Source organism: Meriones unguiculatus, chromosome 21 (assembly GCF_030254825.1).
Source record: "Meriones unguiculatus strain TT.TT164.6M chromosome 21, Bangor_MerUng_6.1, whole genome shotgun sequence".
NCBI lineage: Eukaryota > Metazoa > Chordata > Mammalia > Rodentia > Muridae > Meriones > Meriones unguiculatus.
Genome location: NC_083368.1, coordinates 28,513,107 through 28,535,618, shown reverse-complemented (window position 1 = coordinate 28,535,618; position 22,512 = coordinate 28,513,107). Strand labels below are relative to the sequence as shown.

General features: G+C 38.5%; 1 protein-coding gene across 2 annotated transcripts in view; it reads left to right on the top strand.

The window, feature by feature from the left end:
• Elapor2 (endosome-lysosome associated apoptosis and autophagy regulator family member 2) overlaps positions 1-22,512 on the top strand; it is a 166,429-nt gene that overhangs the window by 141,235 nt on the left and 2,682 nt on the right. For both annotated transcript variants that reach the window (XM_021648343.2, XM_060373975.1), the window contains 3 exons: positions 4,856-4,982; positions 7,079-7,257; positions 8,281-8,446. In XM_021648343.2, the coding sequence (XP_021504018.1) occupies positions 4,856-4,982; positions 7,079-7,257; positions 8,281-8,446 (472 nt within the window). The remainder of the gene's footprint in view (positions 1-4,855; positions 4,983-7,078; positions 7,258-8,280; positions 8,447-22,512) is intronic.

The window sequence follows — 22,512 nt, the reverse complement described above, 5'->3', positions numbered from 1 at the left end:
CAAGAGGCACACTAAATAAGGAGGCAAACAGCAGATTTAATCCCAGGACCCAGCTGAGCAGATCTGCAAGTTGCTTTTGTCTTATTTTCATGGAACTGCCTTCTTCAAACATTCATCATTAATGTTCGTGTAAGAGTATGATCTTCATCCCTCTCTTTCCTTCCTGCCAGTTTATGAGCATATTCAAATGCTATAGTTCTTTTCCAGTCAGTCTAACATTATTTTGTGAGACCCTCTTGCAGAATTCAAGTTCATTTCCTCATCAGCATGACCTCTGAAGATGCTGCATCTCACCGAAGAGATGCTTCACAGTTCTGTGGTGATGGTGTTTGAGAGTGGGATACTCTAGGGCTTCATACCACAGGCTCAAATTTAGTCTTTATATCAAAGTCATTAGGTTTATTGAACTCTAACGCAGTATTTGGTTGAGACACCAAGAAAAGCCTATTGAGGTAAAAAAAAAAAAAGTCTATTTGAAATTAAGAGTCAGAGATAGTCTAAATGAGTTCCTTATCTTTTCTCTCTGACTCCTTACAGAAAAATAATAGATATCGGAATTTGAAAAATAAGATAACACAAAGATTAAGACAAAAAATGTCCCTAGAACAGAAATGAACTGATGCATGTAAAAGCTTTATGAACATTTGAATATACGCAAAAACACTGTGATCAAGAAATGGAAAACTTTTATGCAGACTTGCCAAAATTATACAATTCAACATGAATTTACAGAAACATGAATAAGTCATCTTAAGACATGAATATAATCACATCGTGAAACATTCATGCCTTTTTAAGAGCAATTTTGAAGAAGTGATGATAAAACAACTTTTTTCCACTAAGGAAAACAGTTTATAGCTAAAAAGAAATTAGGGTGAGTTAAATAACGTGGTCTCGAACAGGTATTAACTTTTGGAAATTAACCTAGAGATAATTCTTTAGAAAGGGGGGTAGTTAAAGGTGTGCTTTTATATCTCTGGATCTAAGAGTCACATGTAAAAAATATCCTTATGTTAAAATTCAGTTGTCTAGGTCTGAGAGTGTGAATTCCCTAAATTCATATGTGAAAATGACATTGCAATGCTAGGTCTCAGCCTGGGGATATTAGAGAGCAGTAGCTTTGAAAGGTGGTTAGGTTATAGTGGCTCTGGCAATATGAATGACATTGCTGTTCGTATAATGGTTCCCTAAAGAGCTAGCTAGCCTGCACACTCACGTGTGTGTCATGTGAGTACACAGTGTAAGATAGAAACAGAGGGCGAGCCTCCACTCAGAAGCTCTGGGCACTTAGCCTCCCAGCCTCTGCAAACCTAAAAAATAGGATTCTGTTATTTTTCAAGTTAATGTGTTTTGCTCTAGCAGACCAAATAGAGTAAGACACAGATATATACAGTTGTACTTGTCCTTTAGAAAATGAGGCAAGATACTATGTTTTAAAGTGTCCAACATGAGAAGGCCTTTTCCCAATGCCCGGGATCTGCAACAGAGAAAGGCTGTTCCAGGAGATGCCAAGGCTGAGAGGAATAGGCAGCAGCAGGTCACATGACAGCCTGTGTACCCTAGTGCTCCTCACAGGGATGGCTTGATCCAGACTCTGAAACTCAGTTTGTACCAAAGAATCAAAATCGAGTGCCACACATGATAAAAGAGTCATTGGGTTAAAAAAAGAGTCATGGGCTTTATTCTAAACTGTATTTAACCTAAGTGTATCCTTTAAAAAGTGAAGTCTACCAAGGCCAGGTACCTTATCACTAGTGTTTTGACACAAACAGCCTTATAAATGACACGGATGTCTAGGTGTTTGTTCTTGAAGTTTTTGTATTTTTTTCTCACTTCTTTAGAAATTGACTCACATTGTTAATAGTCTTAAATTTTTTATGGTGCTGTAAGCTTCCCAAGTTTGCCTCTCTCTTCTCACGAATTGTACCTGTCCAGTGAAGACAGGGTAGCTTCCACATTGACAAGTTACAAAAACAAGGCAGGGGAAGGAGGAAAATTGTCAGCTTAAAGTCCAGTTTGAGTGATCTCCTGAAGTTTTCACAACTTTAATTTTAATTTTCATTTATGTTTCTTTTCAGAGTTTAGAAGACTTACTGTCTTCTCCCTACCTGAGGATCAACAGTTTGTTCCTTCTCTAGCTCGCCCTTTTTGGAAGGAGAGAGCAGAAAATATCTTGAGGAGAGATTTGAGCTGAAGGATACATGAAAAATTTCTGTTAAATGATCAAAAATATAGCTATTTTAAAAACTGAAAATAAGAGTTATGTTGGAATACCTTTCTAATTGGAAGTTGAAAGTTATATTAAAAAAAATTCAAAGAACTATTTTGAATGGCCTGTTCTGACCTAGAAGACCAGGAGTAGGGAATGATACTTTGTGTGGTATCATTTTTACTCATTGTGTTTATTCTTCTTTTAAGCCCCTGTTTATTAGTCTGTACATATTATTTCTTTGTTTTATAAATAGTTAGATGAAAGCAGCTAATTATTGTTAGTTTTTCCCTAAAGAGAAATTTACTATTATTGTTTGTCTTTGACAAAAACAAACAAACAAACAAACAAACAACAAAACCTAGGCTACTTTTACTGAATGATGTAAGGAGGATTGTTTGTTTGCATCTGAACTGGATCTATCTCATCCACAGCACAGATACTTTGGAAAGACTGGCTTGTTAAAAAAATGAGGTCAACCATTAAATGTGTAGACGTTTTTGTGTTCATATTTTAGGATATCTTGGAATGTATTTAGTTAACTAAGAATTTGAAAATTTGCTGGCATCTAGAAAAATAGTTTTAAATTGTATATAGATGTAGGCTTTTGGGTCTAATGGAGCCTTTCTTGGCTCTTGGTGAGCTTGACTAAGGGAACTAGGGTCACATGATCAATGGTCACCAATGTTACCCTGATCCAGTAGCTTCCAAGGGCCTTGTCTCATTCCCAGGAAGAATATGGAACCAGAGACAAGGAGGTGAGCAGAGTGAAAGTGGATGAATTAAGGGAAAGTGAGAAAAACTCCCAAGAGTTGGGGGGTCTTTAAGGGAGGAATACTGTCCAGTCTCCCTGCCCAGTGAGCTTTTATGGATCTTATGGCCAGAAATGGATACCAATCATCTTTACTGGGATAGGATAGAGGAGTCTTATGCATGCTCCCTGGGCCCAGCTGTCCAATGTGAAAGTTACTCCTCCTATTATGGGGAAGAGACATTTGTCTTATATGAGTAGCTCATGATCTATCACAGACTGTCTATGCCGCCTGTTTGAGGGTTACTAAAATATTATTTACAGTCATACAGAATCTACTTAGATTTTACCCATGGTTTCTCAGTGTAATCTAGCCAGGTCTATTCTGTCCCTCATCTGTATCTTCACTCCTTCATCAATCCAGGAGAGCCAGGATTGTACTGCAGTGTAGAGTGCTATGTTGACCTGATGGTTGCTTGATTCACTTCTGAAACTTTCGTGGCTCTGTTTTTCTTCTGCTATAAGAGACACAGGTTCTCTTCAAAAATTGCCTCTCTGAGGTATATTGTCTTCAATGGAAACTATAATCTGCTTGACATCTGAGGCTTAGGGCTCTGGCTCCTAACTCTCTTTGTTGCTTTACCTTTGAGGGTCCAGCAAGAGTGACTGATGTGTGATTTTCTATCAGTTTATCATACCATTTCTATCCCTTTGGTAGGAAGTTCTTTGCTTCCTTCTGTGTTACTTATTGTAAGTGTTCTAGACTCAACTTTGATCCCAAAATTTCCAAGAAACATTCCCAGAAGTTCTTATCTTTCTTTCTTTTGGTAATAATCTATGTCAGTCCCTTAAAGTTTCAAAGAAAACAGCTTGGGGCCAGTGAAATAAATCAGTGGATAGAAGTGCCATGCTGGTGGCCAAACCTGATGATTTGAGTTTGATTCATGAAACCAATATGGTAGAAGGAGAGAATTGATTCTTGCAAGTTGCTCATCTGATCTCCACAGAAGCAGTGCAGCACGTCCATGAACACTACACACACACACACACACACACACACACACACACACACACAGACTCAGTATAAAAATTAAGATGTGGCTGTATAATTCTATACAAGCCATGTAAACTATTCAATCCGTGTACAAATCAGTGATTCTTTAGATTCTTAATAGAAGTATGTAGTCATGACCGCAACCAATTTTAGGTCATTTTCATCATTTTCCAAGGAATCTCTGAACCCTTTGTTCCTCATCTTCCTGTATACTAACCCTCAGAACTCATCTGAGTTCTAAGCAACAAATTATTTGCTCTCTGTCCCTATTCTAGACTTTCATATGGGGTAGCATCATATAATGTGTATTATTTCTGGCTACTTTTCCACTGACCACAGTGTTTTCAAGGTTCATCCAAATCGTGGCATCTATCATTGCTGCATTCCTTTATAGCCAATTAGAAGTCCATCAGACAATTACACTTACCATCGACTGCACATTTGGGCTGTTTCCACTGTTGGTTATTCTGAGTAACCCCGCTGTGGATAGTCATTACCAACATTTGCGTGGGATACACTTTGCTCTCTTGGGCTTCTACCTTTGAGTAGACATATTATACAGTACGTTCATGTGTAGTTGTTTGAAGAATTGCAGACTGTCTGAAAGTAGAGGAGGCTCTTCACATTCCCATCCACAATTTTCCCACTTTCTCACTGTACTTGGCATTATTTGTCTGTTTTATTCTAGCCACCAAGATTGTAGCAACATGAAGGGCTATCACTGCAGTCTCAGCTTCTTTAGGCCTTTTTTGTTTTCTACGAGTATTTTCTCCCCAGTGAGCTTTGGGAACTGGAGTGGATTGAATGCATTAAAAGAGCTGCTGTTTCTTTAAAATTTTAGCAAGTGTCCAGCGGGCACCTGTGATGGCTGTACATTCTACTTTCTATGGGAGAGTGCAGAGGCTTGCCCTCTGTGCACGGAGCATGACTTCCATGAGATCGAGGGAGCCTGCAAGAGAGGACTGCAGGTAAGGACCAACCTACATAGGCATCCTGAACGTATGTCAGTTGCTATTCTCCATCGTGTCTGTGACTAAATGAGGATTTCTTTGGACACTAAAGCTTCACCACTGAGCAAAAGCAGTGACCGCAAACATATTTCAATGTGTATCTTTTAAAATTCTAAGCATTTAATTTGTAAGGACTGCTTCAGTCCTATTTCCTTCCCTGTTCTTTTCAGTTTCCCACTTTGTGTTGACTGGGCATGCATGTCCACTGTTCTGTAAGTATTTCAAGTACAGAAGTGCATAGTTTACAGAGTGTAAGTCCTTCACGCATAGCTGATAGAAGCAAAAAGACTTCATGGCTTGTGAGGAAAGCACTCTTATCAAATTGAGATCTCAAAACTCTATACCAGGCTCCGAGTATGTGTTAAACATCATACCAAACATTACACAGCAATAAAGATTTGAAGCGATACTGTGTTATCAGTAAGAGAAATGCTTTCGAATTTATCACTAAATTTATCTTCAGCTGGTTCCAAAATCCACCTCCATGCTGGAATAAGGAACTGTTCAGCTGCTGTGTCAGCTGTCTGTCCATTCCCCGTGATTCCTGATCAGATGATAGGATCGAGCTTTCCAGTGAATAGTTTTAGAATGACTACGAACTTTTCCCAGTTACATTTCCTTCTTTGACAGCATCTGAGGTGCTGAGTGAATAGTTTGACATTTTGGGTTTACATATATCTTTGTAATTTTGAGTTTTTGAGATGTTTAGAATATAGTCAGTGGGGCTTTTAAATCCATCTTTACATTTACTTCTTTCGTTTATAGTATTTGTTAGAACTGACCGTGTAGGCTTTCACCTAAGCATGTTCGGTGGTGTTGGTAGAATGTACTTTAAATGAGGTCCCCATGTGCTAGAGTTTACATTTACTCTGGTTTATGCCGTGAGAGGTGGGGGCGATCCTAAGTGTGTTTCTCCCCTTTCTCATAAAAATGTCACCCGTTTCAAGAGTAACTTATTGATGTTTAGTTCCATAAAAATGATAACCCTTTCTAAGAAGATCTAAGAGATCCTGTTTGAAACCTGACTGAAAGTTTTCCCGATCCTAAACTATTCTCCTGCATATTTTTCAAAACTCATGGTAGAAATGTGTGTATGCACATACAACAATAAAGTGAAACATGGCTGGATCCCCTTGTTAGAGTTCAGGTAACATGACCATCATACACCAGAAAATTTAATGACAAAGCAGACGTGAAAACAAATGCTCCATGTAACTGGATTTATGGATCACGCAGATAACTGCTGGTCATAATGTGTGCTAAGGTATAAAAAGAAGACTGTGCTGAACTCTGATTTCCATATTTGATCTGCCTCATTTTATCACTTTATTTAAAAAAAAAAATGCCTGTTAAGACCCAGCGCATTGGCTTTTTTGTTCACTGGTTGCTTACCACTGCTATTTAGGACACATTGCTTTAGGAACTGAATTCTCTACTTTGGGAGGGTGAGAATGCTTGGTATGAGTGGTGATGACCCTAGGTTAATGCCCTCCTTAGTTTGGTAAGTGAAAGCAGTGTGTGTCTTGGGCACCTATCTTTACACGAGCTATTTCCAGTTGGTGAGTTTGTGGTACACTTAGGTATGCCAGGACCAGGGTGAGTAGGCAACTGCATTCAGGGACAGGTTATTGGGTTAACTAGCCTACTGATTAGATGTGTGAAAACCATTCCAATTAATTGTATTAAGTAACCTGAGATTGTATTTAAGAACAAGAGTGAAAGTCTGGAGTCATCAAAATTTAAGGAAAGAACCTCTAAAGAAGTGTCAAAGTGGAGTGATTTTTATTCTACTACTTCAGCATGTGGTAAACCTTTCTGATGGGACAGTAAACGTTTTTATTTTATTTTTGCATTTTCATCATTTACTCATTTTTCTATAACTCTTTCTTCCTAGTATTCAATCATATTAACTGAGTGGGAAATAACCTTTATGTTTATGATGAGAATAGGATTAGCAAAACTCTTTCTTCTGTGATAAGTTGGCTCAGTATCAATTTTAGCTTTTACCATTCAGTCCTAAGCTCATCTACGGTCTCATTTGTTTGTTTTAAAAGGAAATACTGTATGTATGGAATGAACCTAAGTGGTGCATTAAAGGAATTACTTTGCCCGAGAAAAAGTTGTCAACCTGCGAAACAGTCGATTTTTGGTTGAAAGTGGGAGCTGGTGTGGGGGCATTCACAGCTGTTTTGCTGGTGGCTTTAACATGCTACTTTTGGAAGAAGAATCAAAAGTAAGTAACCTCATTGGGATGACCTTATAAAACCTGGAACGCCTGTTTATCCTGTGAGAATTTTAGGCCTAATTTTTGTATGTTGTCCTTTCCTTCAATGCCACAAGACATTTCTGGTGAGGAAGGTGTAAGCAAGGCATTTGAGAAAGTAAGGAGAATTAGTGATTCTTGTTTTGATAAGTGAAAGTGGAAAGAACATTACTGACCATTGAATTAGTCTGTAGTTATAAAAATGGAAAAAGTCTAATCTACTCAGATAGGAGCAGGGCTGAGCCGGAAGGTGGGCCTGCATTTCTCTGGGTCTGTTTTACTTTCTCTGACATAATCTGACTTTTTGTTCCATCCTTCCAATTCAGTTTCTTTTACAAAGATGTTTTCAAAGAAGCAGTCTGAGCAAATGGGCAAATATCATATCTATTTATTCTAGGTCTCAGAGACTCTGGTGCTGAATGCCGAGTCTAAGTCTTGCATCTATTACAGGGCTTGAGTCTTTGGTGATGATTTAGAGCTTAGTAGGGAGTGTTCTTAGCAGATGTATGTTCTAATTTCTAGGAATAATTTTCATATCTGAGGTCGTAAGTAAATAGCAAAAGCACAAATAAAGTAGAGATATAGTAAAAAAAGCCAGCCACCTGCTTGCTATTCTCATCATCATTATCTAAACATTAGAAAATGTGATATTGACACATTAATACGTTAAGGAAATACATTCTGACCTCAAGGCTTTTCTTTGTTTTAGAACTGTTCTATATAATTGGACAGTAAGGTCAATGAAAAATAGATGCTAAAATTTACTGTATTGAACTGATTTTCTGACATTCTGGGGAATATTTTTATGTAGATAGTTGGTAAGTGAGAACATTTAATTGTACAGCCGTGGGTAAGAGGAATTTGCTGTTGGAGAAATTATGCAGGACTATTGGGACTATCTTAAAAGCTTGTATATGAACATTTATACAAAATATGACTTTATTATTACTATAAATGGCTAGATTACTTATTTATTTATTTACTTCTGCCTAGGTTGGAATACAAATATTCTAAATTAGTAATGACGACTAACTCAAAAGAGTGTGCACTGCCAGCTGCAGACAGCTGTGCTATCATGGAAGGAGAAGATAATGAAGAGGATGTTGTATATTCCAACAAGCAGTCACTACTAGGAAAACTTAAGTCTCTGGCCACAAAGGTGAGAGCTAACTTTTAACCTGGAGTTACTGCGCATGTATATATCTACCAGGGGCCATGGTGCCCTGACGTCATTTATGCAAGCACTGCCGTTCAGAACAGTTGTGCCTCATCAGTATTTGCTCAAGAAAAGTATTCTTAGAAAGTTTATTATAGTAGATTAATAACTGAACGCAATATTTACAAGTTAACAAAGTAGAAACCACCTTTACAGCCTGCATGGAAGTTAGATGAGAAATTTTTCTGTTATCAAAAAAATTCAATGCTGAGTGACCTCTACAGCTATTAAAAATCTTTTTGTTTTTGGAGAAAGAACTTAAAGTTGGTTTGGAAGGGAAGGGGAGAGGATCTGGAAGGACTTGGGGGAGGAGAAGAACATGATCAAAATATATAAATTTAAAAATTGTTTAAATAATAAAAAGTATAACAAAACATTGATTTTCTTTTTAAAAATTGACAAAGCATTCCTGGCAACTATGAAGCTGAGAATAGGAGAAATAGTCTACCCTAAGGAAGAGCACGTCAGTTGGTTATCCAGTGCCAAATAGTCAGCTCTGAAAATGTACACATACAATTAACATTGTACGGACTAAAAAGATTGTATTTATGAACATAAACGTGTGTGTGTACCAGCAAGTAAAGAAAAGGATACCATGAGTTTGAATGAGAGAGTGGTATATATGGTGGGTTTAGAAAGCTAAGGAGAATTATGTGACTATATTATGATCTCAAAACTAAGAACTAAAAATTTTATCCTGTATCTTTGTACCCTGATGGATCAATAGATTCAAACTAAAGTGAAAATAAGTAAAAAATAATATTTCTATATGATAAATATATGTGCCATTATTTACATAATAAGAAATTAACATTAACTGCTTTGGGGGATTGGACTCTCATGAGAATCTTTGAAGGCAGGCTTTTTAGTAATTTTTAAGTTTTCACAAAGATCATGTATTATTTTATAGTCTTTTAAAAAGTTTGGTTAATAAAAAGATCTCATATTTACCTATACCTTTGTGTTTATTTCACGACAAGATTGTCTTTCTGTAGAAAATTATATAATTGGGCAGATGTTCAATCGTGTTGTGTTGGATGTCATCATGTCATTGGCTTTGTAGTGAAAGCAATATACAAAGAGAATGTAAGACCTTAAATATTGTTTGAAATCACTTTCCCTGACATTCTTCACTATTGAGATAGGCCATAAGACTTGCCAGCTTACCCACTCAAAGTAAAAACAGAATGAAAAGTAGGTTAGAAAGTGCACTTCAAATGATTTGCAACAAGATGGACAAATGAAAAATGATGACAATGGCTGGAACGGTGGCCCATAGTTAAGATACTTGAAATGCAGGTACAAGGACTTGAGTTTGCATCCCTAGAACACTTGTGAATGCCAGATGAATGTGTTGGTCCACCTGTAATTCAGCCTCAGGAGGCAGAGATGGGATACTTTGAACAAACTACCTGGCAAGATGTGGCCATATCTGTGAGCTCTCGGTTTGATAGAGAGACCCTGCCTTGTAAATGACATGGAAGAACCATGACAATTATTGAAAGTCCAAGTGGATCAAGGACCCTAACATAAAACTAGACATACTAAATTGGTTAGAAGAAAAACTGGGGAAGAGCCTAGAACTCATTGGCATAGGATACAACTTCCTGAACAGATCACCAATAGTGCAGGCTCTAAGATCAACAATCAATAAATGGGACCTCATGAAACTGAAAAGTTTCTGTAAAGCAAAGGACACTGTCATTTGAACAAAATGACTGCCTACAGACTGGGAAAGGATCTTCACCAACCTTTTATCTGACAGAGGTCTAATATCCAGAATTTATAAAGAACTCAGGAAGTTAAAAAGCAACAAATCAAGTAATCCAATTTAAAAAATGCGGTACAGAGCTAAACAGAGAATTCTCTGTAGAGGAATATCGAATGGCAGAGAAACACTTAAAGAGATGCTCAACATCCTTAGTCATCAGGGAAATGCAAATCAAAATGACCCTGAGATTTCACCTTACACCCATCAGAATGGCTAAGATAAAAAACTCAGGTAACAATACATGCTGGAGAAGATGTGGAGAAAGGGGAAACTTCATCCATTGCTGCTAGGAATGTAAACTTGTACAACCACTTTGGAAATCAATCTGGTGCTTTTTCAGACAATTAAGAATAGCACTTTCTCAAGATCCAGCTATACCACTCCTAGGCATATATTCAAAATATTCTCAAGTATACATTTTTTTCAATCATGTTTCTAGCAGCTTTATTCATAATAGCCAGAACCTGGAAACAACCTAGATGTCCATCAACGGAGGAATGGATACAGAAATTATGGTAATTTACACAATAAAATACTACTCGGCAATTAAAAACAAGGAAATCATGAAATTTGCAGGCAAATGGTGTGATCTAGAAACGATCATCCTGAGTGAGGTATCCCAGAAGCAGAAAGACACACACAGTATATACTCACTTATAAGTGGATACTAGATGTATAATATAGGACTAACCTACTAAAATCTGTACACCTAAAGAAGCTAAGCAAGAAGGAGGTCCCTGGGTAAGATGATGAATCCTTACTCAGAAAGACAAATGCGATGGGCATTGGAAGGAGAAAACAGGAAACAGGACAGGAGCCTACCACAGAGGGCCTCTGAACGACTCTACCCAGCAGTGTATCAAAGCAGATGCTGAGACTCTTAACCAAACTTTGGGCAGAGTACAGGGAATCCTATGAAAGAAGGGGGAGATAGTGGGACCTGGAGAGGTTAGGAGCTCCACAAGGAGAGCAACAGAACCAAAAATTTTGGGCCCAGGGTTCTTTTCTGAGACTGATACTCCAACCAAGGACCATTCATGGTTATAACCTAGAACCCCTGCTCAGAGATAGCCCATGGCAACTCAGTGTCCACGTGGGTACCCTAGTAAGGGGAGCAGGGACTGTCCCTGACATGAAGTCAGTGGCTGGCTCTTTAATCACCTTCCCCTGAGTGGGAAGCAGCCTTACCAGGCCACAGAGGAGGACAAAGCAGCCAGTCCTGATGAGACCTGATAGGCTAGGGTCAGATGGAAGGGGAAGAAGACCTCCCCTATCAGTGGACTTGGAGAGGGGGGATGGGAGGAGATGAGAAAGGGTGGGGTTGGGAAGGAAGGAGAGGGCTACAGCTGGGCAACAAAGAAAATAAACTATAATTAATGTGAAAAATAAAAATTTAATTAAAAAAGAAAAGGTATGAAATAGGAAAAAAATAAATTGTGATATCAACCTTGGACCTCTGTATGTGCCACATCTATACATGTGGGCCCCACACATGTAAACATGCATGAATATACAAACACACGTAAAGTAAAAAAGAAAAGATATTTATAGTCATGATTTAGTAACTATTTCCTTTCACTCTCCTAGTTTAGGTACATAAGTATAGGAAATAATTTAGGAATAAAATGAACAAATTACATTTCTATTACAGTTTTTTTCTTTATTAATTCAGGGTTTTAAGGAGAGTATGATTACAGTGGAATAACAAATATATAGTGGTTGTCAAAAAAATTAAAGTTTTTCCCTGTTTGATAGGGAACAAGCGAGCCTACTAGCTTCATGTATACTTTAGAAGCAGAAAGCCAAAGAGAGTTTAGATTTTTCAGACGTGAACTGGGCAGAGCAACAGTATCTATACAGTTCTCAGTGCGTCGTTCCCACCGTCCTATGCAGAGGAAACAATAAACATTTGTTTACATTCCTAAGCTTTGACAGTATGAGTTTCATTCAGCATTGGCAGGAAGCATGCCTGTCCTTTATTCTTCATTATACAGAACAGATAAGATGCCTTCCCGGTGCTTCAGAGGGAGAAGCCATTTCTGCCACAAGTAGGCACGCCTGGTATTTGCTGTAGAAAGAAAAAACACTTCAACCCTAAAGGCTGCCTTCAATACAAACACACTTTCCCGATTCTTCTTTTTATTGTTTGATAGATTCATACCCTTATGAATTTTTTTCGCTTTCACCCTCCACTCTTGAAAAATAGTACGAAACAAGAATAAATCCGTTTTCTTCATAGGATGTGCAGAGATGTATGAGCATCACAGAGCATTGTGTCACAGTTATATCTGAACTGCACTTCTCTGTTATCTTGGCTTTTGATGAATTTTCATTTGAGTAAATTCCATCCATCGTTCTGCTTAGTGTGACTGCCGAGGCCGGATGAAACCTTGTCCATTTTCTCCATACATCATTGAAATGCAGCTTGTGTCAACAGGATACTTACCAAGCAGCAAGACGAGGCTAATTTGCCTCACTTCCCTGTGTGCCAATTCTGAACACACTTAACCGAACATAACATTAGGTTGTAGTGTAGAGCAGTGAATGTCTTTCTTTTGGTCTTTGTGTTGACATTTCTACTCAGCCATAGATACCTTTCCGCTGAGAGAAAGATGTTTCTGCCATCAGATTCAAGTGGAATAGGGACAAGAATTACCGCCCCCACCCCCAATAAACCAACATAGAGACCCAATGTATTTCCCACTTTTGTCTACATGGGCTCTGGGAGCAATGTGTGCACGTCAGTGGTAATTATCATTTTAATGCAATCTATCAGGAAAATGTACAACAGGATGTATTAGTTGCTGTGCAGCTTTTCACCTGTATGAATTATAGTTATATTGTCTATAGTAATGTTGATATTAACTTGAATGTTAAGAGAATAAGGGAGTAGGTTGATATGAACTTGACTTAGACATGGGGCCATTGACCACCAGTTGGTGGCAGAGGCAAACCTTTAGCATCTTTCCTAACTAAATGACGGCACAGGATGAGTGTGAATATTAAATGGGTTATTTACTCATTTTGAAAGATTCTTATAGTTTTCTAGAGGCTCTGTGATTTGTTTGGGTTGTTCCCATAAAAATTGAAGATTTTTTTTTTCAAATAATCATTTCTAAAGGTAAAACTGCCATTTTCTTAGGAGACAAGCAAGTTAACTTCCGGTTTGTACACCATGGTCTCAGTGGTATGCAGGATGTCTTTGGAATTTATTATTAGCTATAGATGTTGGAGACGCCAGGTAGGACCTACTTCAGTCAGGAATCACAAGCTGACTGTGCCTACAGAGGAACCTCTTGTGATAGCTAATAAAATTTAGGGGTTCCAGTCCATTCCAAACAACTGTGTCCCTTCTTTTTAAAGGTGAGAAGTCAGTTCAGCTTTTCTGTTTGTCTGTACCACAAGTGGGGTTGCATGTGTGGCCCCATGACATGGCTGAGTAATGGCTATGGGGATAGGGGTATTGGTTAGCATTAGGACAGGAGCTGAGGCCATCCCTCACCACACAGGATGGATTTCTCAGTAAGCCTAAAAGGAATGGCCAGAAAATTGTGAATGGGGCATGTTGTGGCTATGGCAGCCAGGAAGCCATGTGAGGTATTTGTACCACTTTGAGAGAGCCATACTGGGCACTTTTCTTCAGAGCCTTCTGATAGAAAGGCACTGAAAGTCAGTGATGTCACTTCTTCACTTCTCAGCATCTTAGATGTATCTTTCCAACACTATGTCCTGGCCCTTGATTGCCTGCCCTGTTTCTGTAACTATATCATCACCTATCTCTACTCATCCTCAGTTGCCACTCAGATTTATTCTCTAGAACATTAAAGGGCAAGAGGAACTTTAAAAGCATATTTATGTTTTTTTACTTCCTGATTATTATATTATGTGCATTGGTGTGAGGGTGTCAAATCACCTGGAACTGGGGTTACAGACATTTGTGAGCAGCCATGTGGGTGCTGGGAGTTGGATCCCGGTCCTTTGGAAGAGCATATAGTGCTTTTAACCTCTGAGCCATCTCTCCAGACCTGTTTATTATCTATAGTGTCACCATAAGGAAAGTCATACTTACTGACCAAAATGCCTTAATTAGATGTATGAGAGAGGTAGAAGAGATAATCAGAAGCTTTTTATTTTGAATTAGTTTCTGAGAATTAACTCGGTGCTTGGTGATACTGTATGCCTTTCATGAGTAGGTGTGGAAAGCCCACTAAATGCCATCCTTTCAGCCCACTGCTGGATGACTTTTGTGATTAAGAAATAGTGCACCATTGTCATACACAGTCCCTGAATCCATAATCTTTATATGGGGTAAAACCAGTGAAGCTAGAATTGGCATATAAGTAGTAAGACACCACCAGATGAGAAGAAAGAGCCAAAGAATAATGTCACCAAGTGTCTAAGGGAAAACTGATCAGCTGTTGTCATAAATCCCAAGCCTGGCATTCTGTGGTAACTCCTGTATCAGAACTATAGTTTTGGATCCAGTGGGTTGGTCTAGCAGGTAAAGGTGCCTATTGCCAATCCTAAAGACCTGTCTTCAGTCCCTGAACCCCAATATGATAGAAAGAGGGAACTGACACCTGTAAATTGTCCCCTGACTGCCACACACATGCCAGGACACACATACACACACACTAAATTAATAAATATTTATATATTTATTTGCACACACACATATGTGCAGTCATTCACTTTTGCTCTGTCTATAATGGTAGGTGGAGTGATGGGTCAGTGTAGCCTTTGTGGCTTGTGCAGTTTTTCACAGAAGCTTGAGCCCCTGTGCTATTTTCATATGACAAATTCTTGCTGTGGCCATCTCTCTGAGTGACAGATAGTTGATTCAGAAGCTAAGGTTTTTCTGTTTTTTTTTTCCAGAGTCTGTTGTCCTCAAGAAGGGTATATAGTGTTGTCAGTGTCAGTCAAAACAGATGGATCATTTGCAAAAGCTCATGAGTCAGTAAAAACATTTGAAGATTTATCAAGGAGGCATCGGATGGCTCTGTGAGAATAACTGTGTGTTTTCCCACTAAGCTGAGCAATCAATCAGTTTCCAGTTATACATATGCAAATCAGAGACTGAATACCCATAGCAACCAGAGAAGTAAATCAGACTTGGCATACACTAAAATGTTGATGAGTGAAGAGTCCCATTGACTCCATGGATTTTTTTTTTTTCACTATAGAGTAGGAAGTAAAATTTTCCTCAAAGGGTACACTGACATATTTTCATTTGAGGCTGAGACCAGGAGGTCAGCCACATTCTTGAATACATGCCATTTATATTTTAGGAAGGCTTATTTTCTGTCACCATTGACCTACCATAAATGGGTCTGTGAAAGCATAGAGTTATAAGATCAATATAGGAATGATAGTCAGTTAGAACAGAACATAGCAACAAGTGAATGGAAGAGTTTATAACAGTAGCATCTGGCAGGTAGGTCAAATAGATGATAGTTTGATGTAGAAACACATCATAGAAAGGAATATTGGGGATGACTTCTTTTTTATTGCCAGAATGTGCAGCTGGCAAAGATCATTCACTGCAGAGAATTTTTTTCATAAGGTTGTTTCCAGGAGGAACTGAAGACCATGAATACCAATGGAGTCTGCTAGGGACCCAAGTTTTCAGCATGACTGTGCCGAGTATAGTAACCTCAAGTCACTAATTTCTGGAACTGTGAAAGGATTTGAGCAAGAGATAGAGCAGAAATGAAAATAATATAACCATGTGGAATATATGTCTATTGAAGAGACTGATGGTAGTGTTGCAACATTTGAAAACAGTAAAATTATATGTTGCATCTTTGTATTTCTCCAAGTAATAGGCTCAGGAGCAATCACATGTTAAAAAAAAAAGGCTATAGGCCAGGGGTTCCTCATTCCTGTTCCATTTTTTGCAGCAAGTGAGTGAACTAAGGTTTCACACAACTCCTCTACCTTCTTTTGCCCAAGTGACATTTTTTCTGTATGCTCAGCACCTTCAGTTCACTCTGACCTGTGCTAACATATGTCTACCTAGACACTTCTACTTGGAAAGGTAGCTGATAAACCCCAGTGAAATTCAGAGACATGATAAGAAAAAAATCCTATTACTACATGGGGCTATAACCCTAAATCTAGGCATACAGACTAGCTTCCAACTTGACGCTGCTTCTACCGTGAGAACTCACCTCACTGGAGCACTCTATTTGTTCTTTCATGTCAGCTGACCTATAAGGTAGAATCTTCCAGACTTGGGCCTAACAAATAGGGTATGTTAAAAACCTGTCCAGAAATGCAGGGCATCATTACAATTCTGGCGACAACCTTATGAAAGAATTCTCTGTAGTGAAGAATTTCTGCCAACCGCAGATTCTGTGATAGCTGGCTATAACAATTCGTCTGGATTCTTGTTGGCCAACTTTTTACAATGCAGTGATCTCCTTATACCTTATAAATCCATCTTGCAGCGAAAGGAAAGCCCCAATACCAGTCAGTTCTGTGTAATATGTACTCGTGGGCATTTGTTTTCAGGAAAATCTCCTAGAGTGAAGCAATGCTCTGTGATTGTTGGTCAGGAACTGCATAAAATCTTGAGGTATTTTTCCTATCAGCTTTTTAAATTAATTTTTGTTATGGATGTTTATTTCTGTGGATGCTTATGTGTGTGCAGGTTTGGGAGGGCAATGAACCTGTATATGTGTATGCATATGCACATATGTTAGATGCAAATAGGTTATTCCTCAAGGATCTGGCCTCAGGTGTCATTCCTCCGGTACATTGTTTTTTCAGACACGATCTTAGTGGCCTGAAGATCACCTAGGAGGTTAGGCTGGCTGGAGGCAAGCCCCAAAGATTTGCCTATTTCATGTGTTGGGATTATAAGATCCTATCACTCCATGTTCTTTTCACATGGGCTCTGGAGACCTAACTTATGTCTGTGTGCCTGAGAGACAATTGAACTGTCATTAATGGGTCTAATGTTGGCTTGTATAGTCTTGACAAGATATAATCCTTTTTGTTATCAGGCAGTAAAATGTAGGACCCCTTATACTTTGAGTGTTTGCTCAACATGTTTGCTGAAAGCTTCATGGAATCTTGAGAATTTGTTTTCTATCAATTCTTATTAATCAGCATTTGAAACTTGAATCCTTCTTTATTTACAAAACCAAGCCTCCATCGTCATTACAAAACGCTGAAGAATTCTAATGGTTTTGAAATGTCACTGTACTTGCAAGCCAACACACTGTTCTACCATGGTCTCATATTCTTTAGGAGACTTGAGTCACCCATGTCAGAGACAAAACACAGTCTATTATCCACAGTAGGAACAACAGCCAAAATTTGTTTTGTTTGTTCAGTCTTCACATTCTGCTGGAAAAAAAAAAAACCATGCTTGCATATACAATACACTGTGTTCTGGAAAAGTAAACCCTGTCTTGGGGGCTCTGTCTGTTGTAATAGTGTGCTTCCTATTTGCTGTGGATGGGAGGTTCTGTTTTGAGCTTTCAGGCCTATAAGCAGACTTCGTCTTTGCTCTGGAAGAAGAAACCATCTCTATCATCCAATTTTGATTTGTATTAATGTATTTGACAAGATTATTTAGAATGAAAGATAATCCATGTCTTTGGTATATAGAAGCCAAGAGAGAAGAGCCTTCCATCATATATTTAGGTTTCTCTTGACTGAGCAGAATGTTTTCAGAGAAGGAACATTTAGGTACAAGGGGACAGGGAGGAGAGTAAGATAAACCATGACAAAGACTTTAAAGTGTTTCCTTATATCATAGTACCCTTCCCCCCTTGTTATAGTAGAGACAGAACATTGAAAGATGGGAAAAGTGTCTTAGAAAGTATCACAGAAAATAGGTCAACAGAGGTATTCTTCCTTGAGAAAGTTCAGAATATATATTTTTAATATAACAGTTTCAGTCAGTATGATCTCTTTTGTCCACTTTTAGAAATTTATTGTTTTCAATAATTAAGTCAACATACAAAGTAATGTGATTTATTCTGACATTTTCACATTTATGTGTTACACTTTTTCTTTCCCTCCCTTGCTACCCTCCCCAATCCCTCTACCCCACTACCCCACTCTTGCTCTTTCCCTTCACTCTTTAATAGCCCACCCCTTTATGACATCACAGGTATTCCACTACTGTAGCTTCCCCTCCCCCTCCCACCTTTTAATTATCTACTCCTCCCATCTTTTAGGCCCCTTCTAGTTCAACACCTACCCCACCCACCTAGTCATACACATACAAGAGAAAACATGCAGTTTTTGTCTTTCTTAAACTGGCTTATTTCACTCAATACAATGATTTAGCGTTTCACCCACTTTTTCCCCCTGCAAATGCCGTAATTTTGCTTTTCCTCTCGGCTGAATAAAGTCCCAAATGTATATAATCACAATTTCTCTACCCTTTCATACATTTATGGACATCAAGGCTGGTTCCATTTCCTCTTGGTTGTGAATAATACATTAGTAAATACAGGTCTAGAAGTATTCCTGTAATAGTAGAAGTTGGAATCCTCTGTGTCTATAGCCAGGGGAGAGATTGTTGGATCATATGGTAATTCTATTCTTAAGTGTTTGAGAAACCTTTATATTAATTCCCATGAGGGCTCTACCAACTTATCTTCCCATAAGCACTGTCTGAGGGTTCCTTTCTTCTCACATTTTTTTTTTTTTTTTTTGCCAGAATTTGCTACCATTTTTTATCTTGATGACAGCAATTCTGACTGGGTGAGATGGAATCTCAAGGCAGTTTTAATTTGCGTTTTCCTGCTGGGTAGGAGTGTTGAGCACATGTTAAAATACTTACTGGGTTTTTGTATTTATTAACTTATGGCTTATTTACTAATCTGATGATGATGATGATGATGTGTGTGTGTGTGTGCGTGTGTGTGTGTGTTTAACTTTTGCAGTGCTTGATAGAGTATTCATAGGGAAGCACAAAGGACCCTGAATAGCCAAAGCGATTCTAAGCGGAAAGAACGTTGAAAGAACACTGATGATGAAATTCCTGATCGTAAATTACATAACGAAGCGATAGTGACAAAAACTGTGTGGCACTGGCACAAAGACAAGCGTAAAATATAAAATGCAGTAGATGACTTAGAAGTAAGCCTGCACAGCGACAGCCACCGCATTTTTGACAAAAGTGACAGAACATGCATTGAGAAAGACACCTCTTCTCTAACAGGTTCTGGGGAAGCCGAACAGCCACATGTAGAGCAATGAAACTAAATTCCTCTTCCTCACCCTGCACACACAAAAGCCAAAATGGATCAAAGACAGAACTTAACAGAGAACTTGAAAATTAGAAAGTTCAGAATGAAAATATGCAAACATAATCTTTAAGATATAGGCAGGGCCTTTCTACAAAGGACTCCTGTGGCAGAGGAAATAATCCCAAGGATTAATAAATAGGATCACGCTACATTAAAAAGCCCATGCACAGCAGAGCAAATGGTCACTGCAGTGAAGAGATGGCCTTGTGCAGAATGGGGGAAAGTCTTCATCAGTTATATGTGAGAGGTTATTTTTTAATTTTTTACTTTTTGAACTGAAAGTTTGAACTATTGCAAAAAAAAAAGAAAAAGAAACAGTTATATAATGATACAAATCATTAATCTATTTGCTCTGTTACATATCTGCACATCTACCTAAGGTTTTAACATATCTGCACATTTACCTAAAGTTTTCTTTTTATATTGTATTTTTAAAAAAAGTTGCATAACTCAATATGCCTCACCCCTAAACACTCCGGGATATATATATTTTAAGCTTTCTTTAAGGCGGTGGTTCTCAACCTTCTTAAATCTGTGACCCTTTGATATAGTTCCTCACATGATGGAGACCATAAAATTATTTTTCGCTGCTACTTTACCAACTTAATTTTTCTTTTGCTGGTATTAATCAGAATGCAAATATCCGATCTGTGACCCTGAGGGGTTGTGACCCAGAGGTTGGGACCAATTGCTTTGGGGGCAGTATATGTGTTATGAGTACATACATGACCTATGAATTCTGGGAAAAGCGCATACTTCAAATTCTATGGCAATCTGGCACACTAGCTTCATTCTGAAAGTGACCTTTAGTCCTTTGGCATGAAATCAGGCTCCCTTCTCTCAAAGGCAATTACGATGATGATGTTTTAAACCATAGATTAGTTTTATGTCTTTCAGAGCCCCACATAATCACGTCACACAGTGTGTCGTATTTGTGCCTGTGATATCCATACACTCTGTTTTCATCAAGAGTAGATTACTTTTTAGTCACGGGTAGTGCAGTACTATATGGATACATCTTGCTAGTGAATACCTATACTGCTTTCAGTGTTTGAAGAGAGCTTCTGGGCACATCTAGTTTTGCTGTATGTGCACTTAAAAAGGGGTATGCATGATTTGTACAAGCAAAGCTTAGATTTTTAAATTTTTCTGCTTTTCCTTAGATTCTCAAGACCATAACTTGCTTAGTAATTTCCTAGTGCTATACTGCGTCTGGACGTTTGTTTATTAGCCTGGATTTCACTCAGCAATTAAAAGAAAGCTGCAATTAAGCTTTTGTGGGTTTTTAAAATTGTTTATTCTACAGTCACTTACAAGGCACTATACGATTTTTCTTTTGGTCCGGGGAAATGTGTTAACTTCATTGTTATTTTTAACCTCAGAGATTGTAGAGACACGTCACGCATGTGTGCATGGTTGTTCAGTATTATAAGAACAAGAGGAGGGTCTCAGCATGGAGGAGGGGATGGGAGTAGGAGAGGTGTAGCAGGATGGTGAGGAAAGCTTCTGGGAGCTTGTGTAGATTCTTGATTCCTGTGTGGCATCCTTACAGGCAGCATCCTGGTTTGCCTAATAGGTGCTAGGGCTGAGAAGTCAATATTTCCCACCTTCCAGCCTCCATTTTTCTTCTATAGTGAAGTGCATTTATTTTGGTGCATTCATTGTAGAGGTGGAGTCTTACTGTGTAGCCCTTGATCCTCCTCCTGCCCGAGCTTTTCAAGCATTGGGCTGCAGCAATACAGGCATACATCACCACACTCTACTTTCGTAAGTACTCATTAACAACTTGCCCAATGCGATACACTTTTCTCAAGTCTTGTTCTGGAAATTTAGAGAGGAAGACATCTACTCCCCACACCAGGAAGTCTCACTCCGTTAGCGGTCCTCTCTGTCAGCTGTTCAATGTCTACTCCCCATCATTTTTTCCTATTACACTTAAACTTTAGCATACATTTGTTCTCACCTGGGAGTTGATAGCCGATTGCCTTCAGTTCCCTCTCTCCCTCCCCCTTGCCTTTTCTTCCCTTTTTCTCTCACTCCTTCCCTCCCCCCCCACTTTCCTTGTGAACTAAAGGGAAGAGTCTGGGGCTCTTTATATGCTAGGCGAGTGCTCCATCACGGAGCTACAGCTCATCCCACATTTTCTTTGTAAATTTATTTATTTACTTACTTGTGCATGCATGTGTCACAGTGTGTGTGTGTGTGTGTGTGTGTGTGAAGACAAATTGTGGAGTTACTTTATCTCCTTCCACTGTGAGGTTTCTGGATCGAGCACAAGCTGGAGCCCAGTCTTTTATCTGCTGAGCCATCTTACCTAACCTAACCTAACCTAATCCTAGCTCACTCTGCCTCTCTTTATTGATCTTCCTATTCCATAAGGCTTTTTTCTATATTTAATGATTAAAACATCCGTTAATATTCAACCTTCTAGTTTTCCTTTGGCACATTAAAAGCTAGCCTCCTCTTTGAGTATATTATATATACCAGCAATAGCATATTTAAGTTAAACATTTGATCTATTACCTTATATGACAACATTTTTAGTACACACATTCACAAAAGATTATCTTGAAACACATAAATCAACTTAATGCATTTTGGCTGTTACTTTTCTTACTATCCAGCCTATGTTATCAGATATGAATGTCTGTTAGTTCTATTTTGCCTACAATTAGCATGCCAAGGTTACCGATTTCATACCAAGGTCAGGTGTGTCCTCAGGGAGACTCTCATCCACTTCTTCAAAAACTCACAGCTGCATCTTCTGATATCTGCTCAATCTTGTGTTTGTTTCTATTTTGGAGTCGTCTGTCTTATCACTTGTGCATCAAAATTATCCTTCAGGGCAGATACACTGTTTGTTGAATTTCCCACCTTACTTTAAATGTCAGATCCTAATTGTAAGTGGCAGGTTCATAGGTTAAAGTAATTTGGGGAACTTTCTTTATGGCAAGCAAAAATCCTAA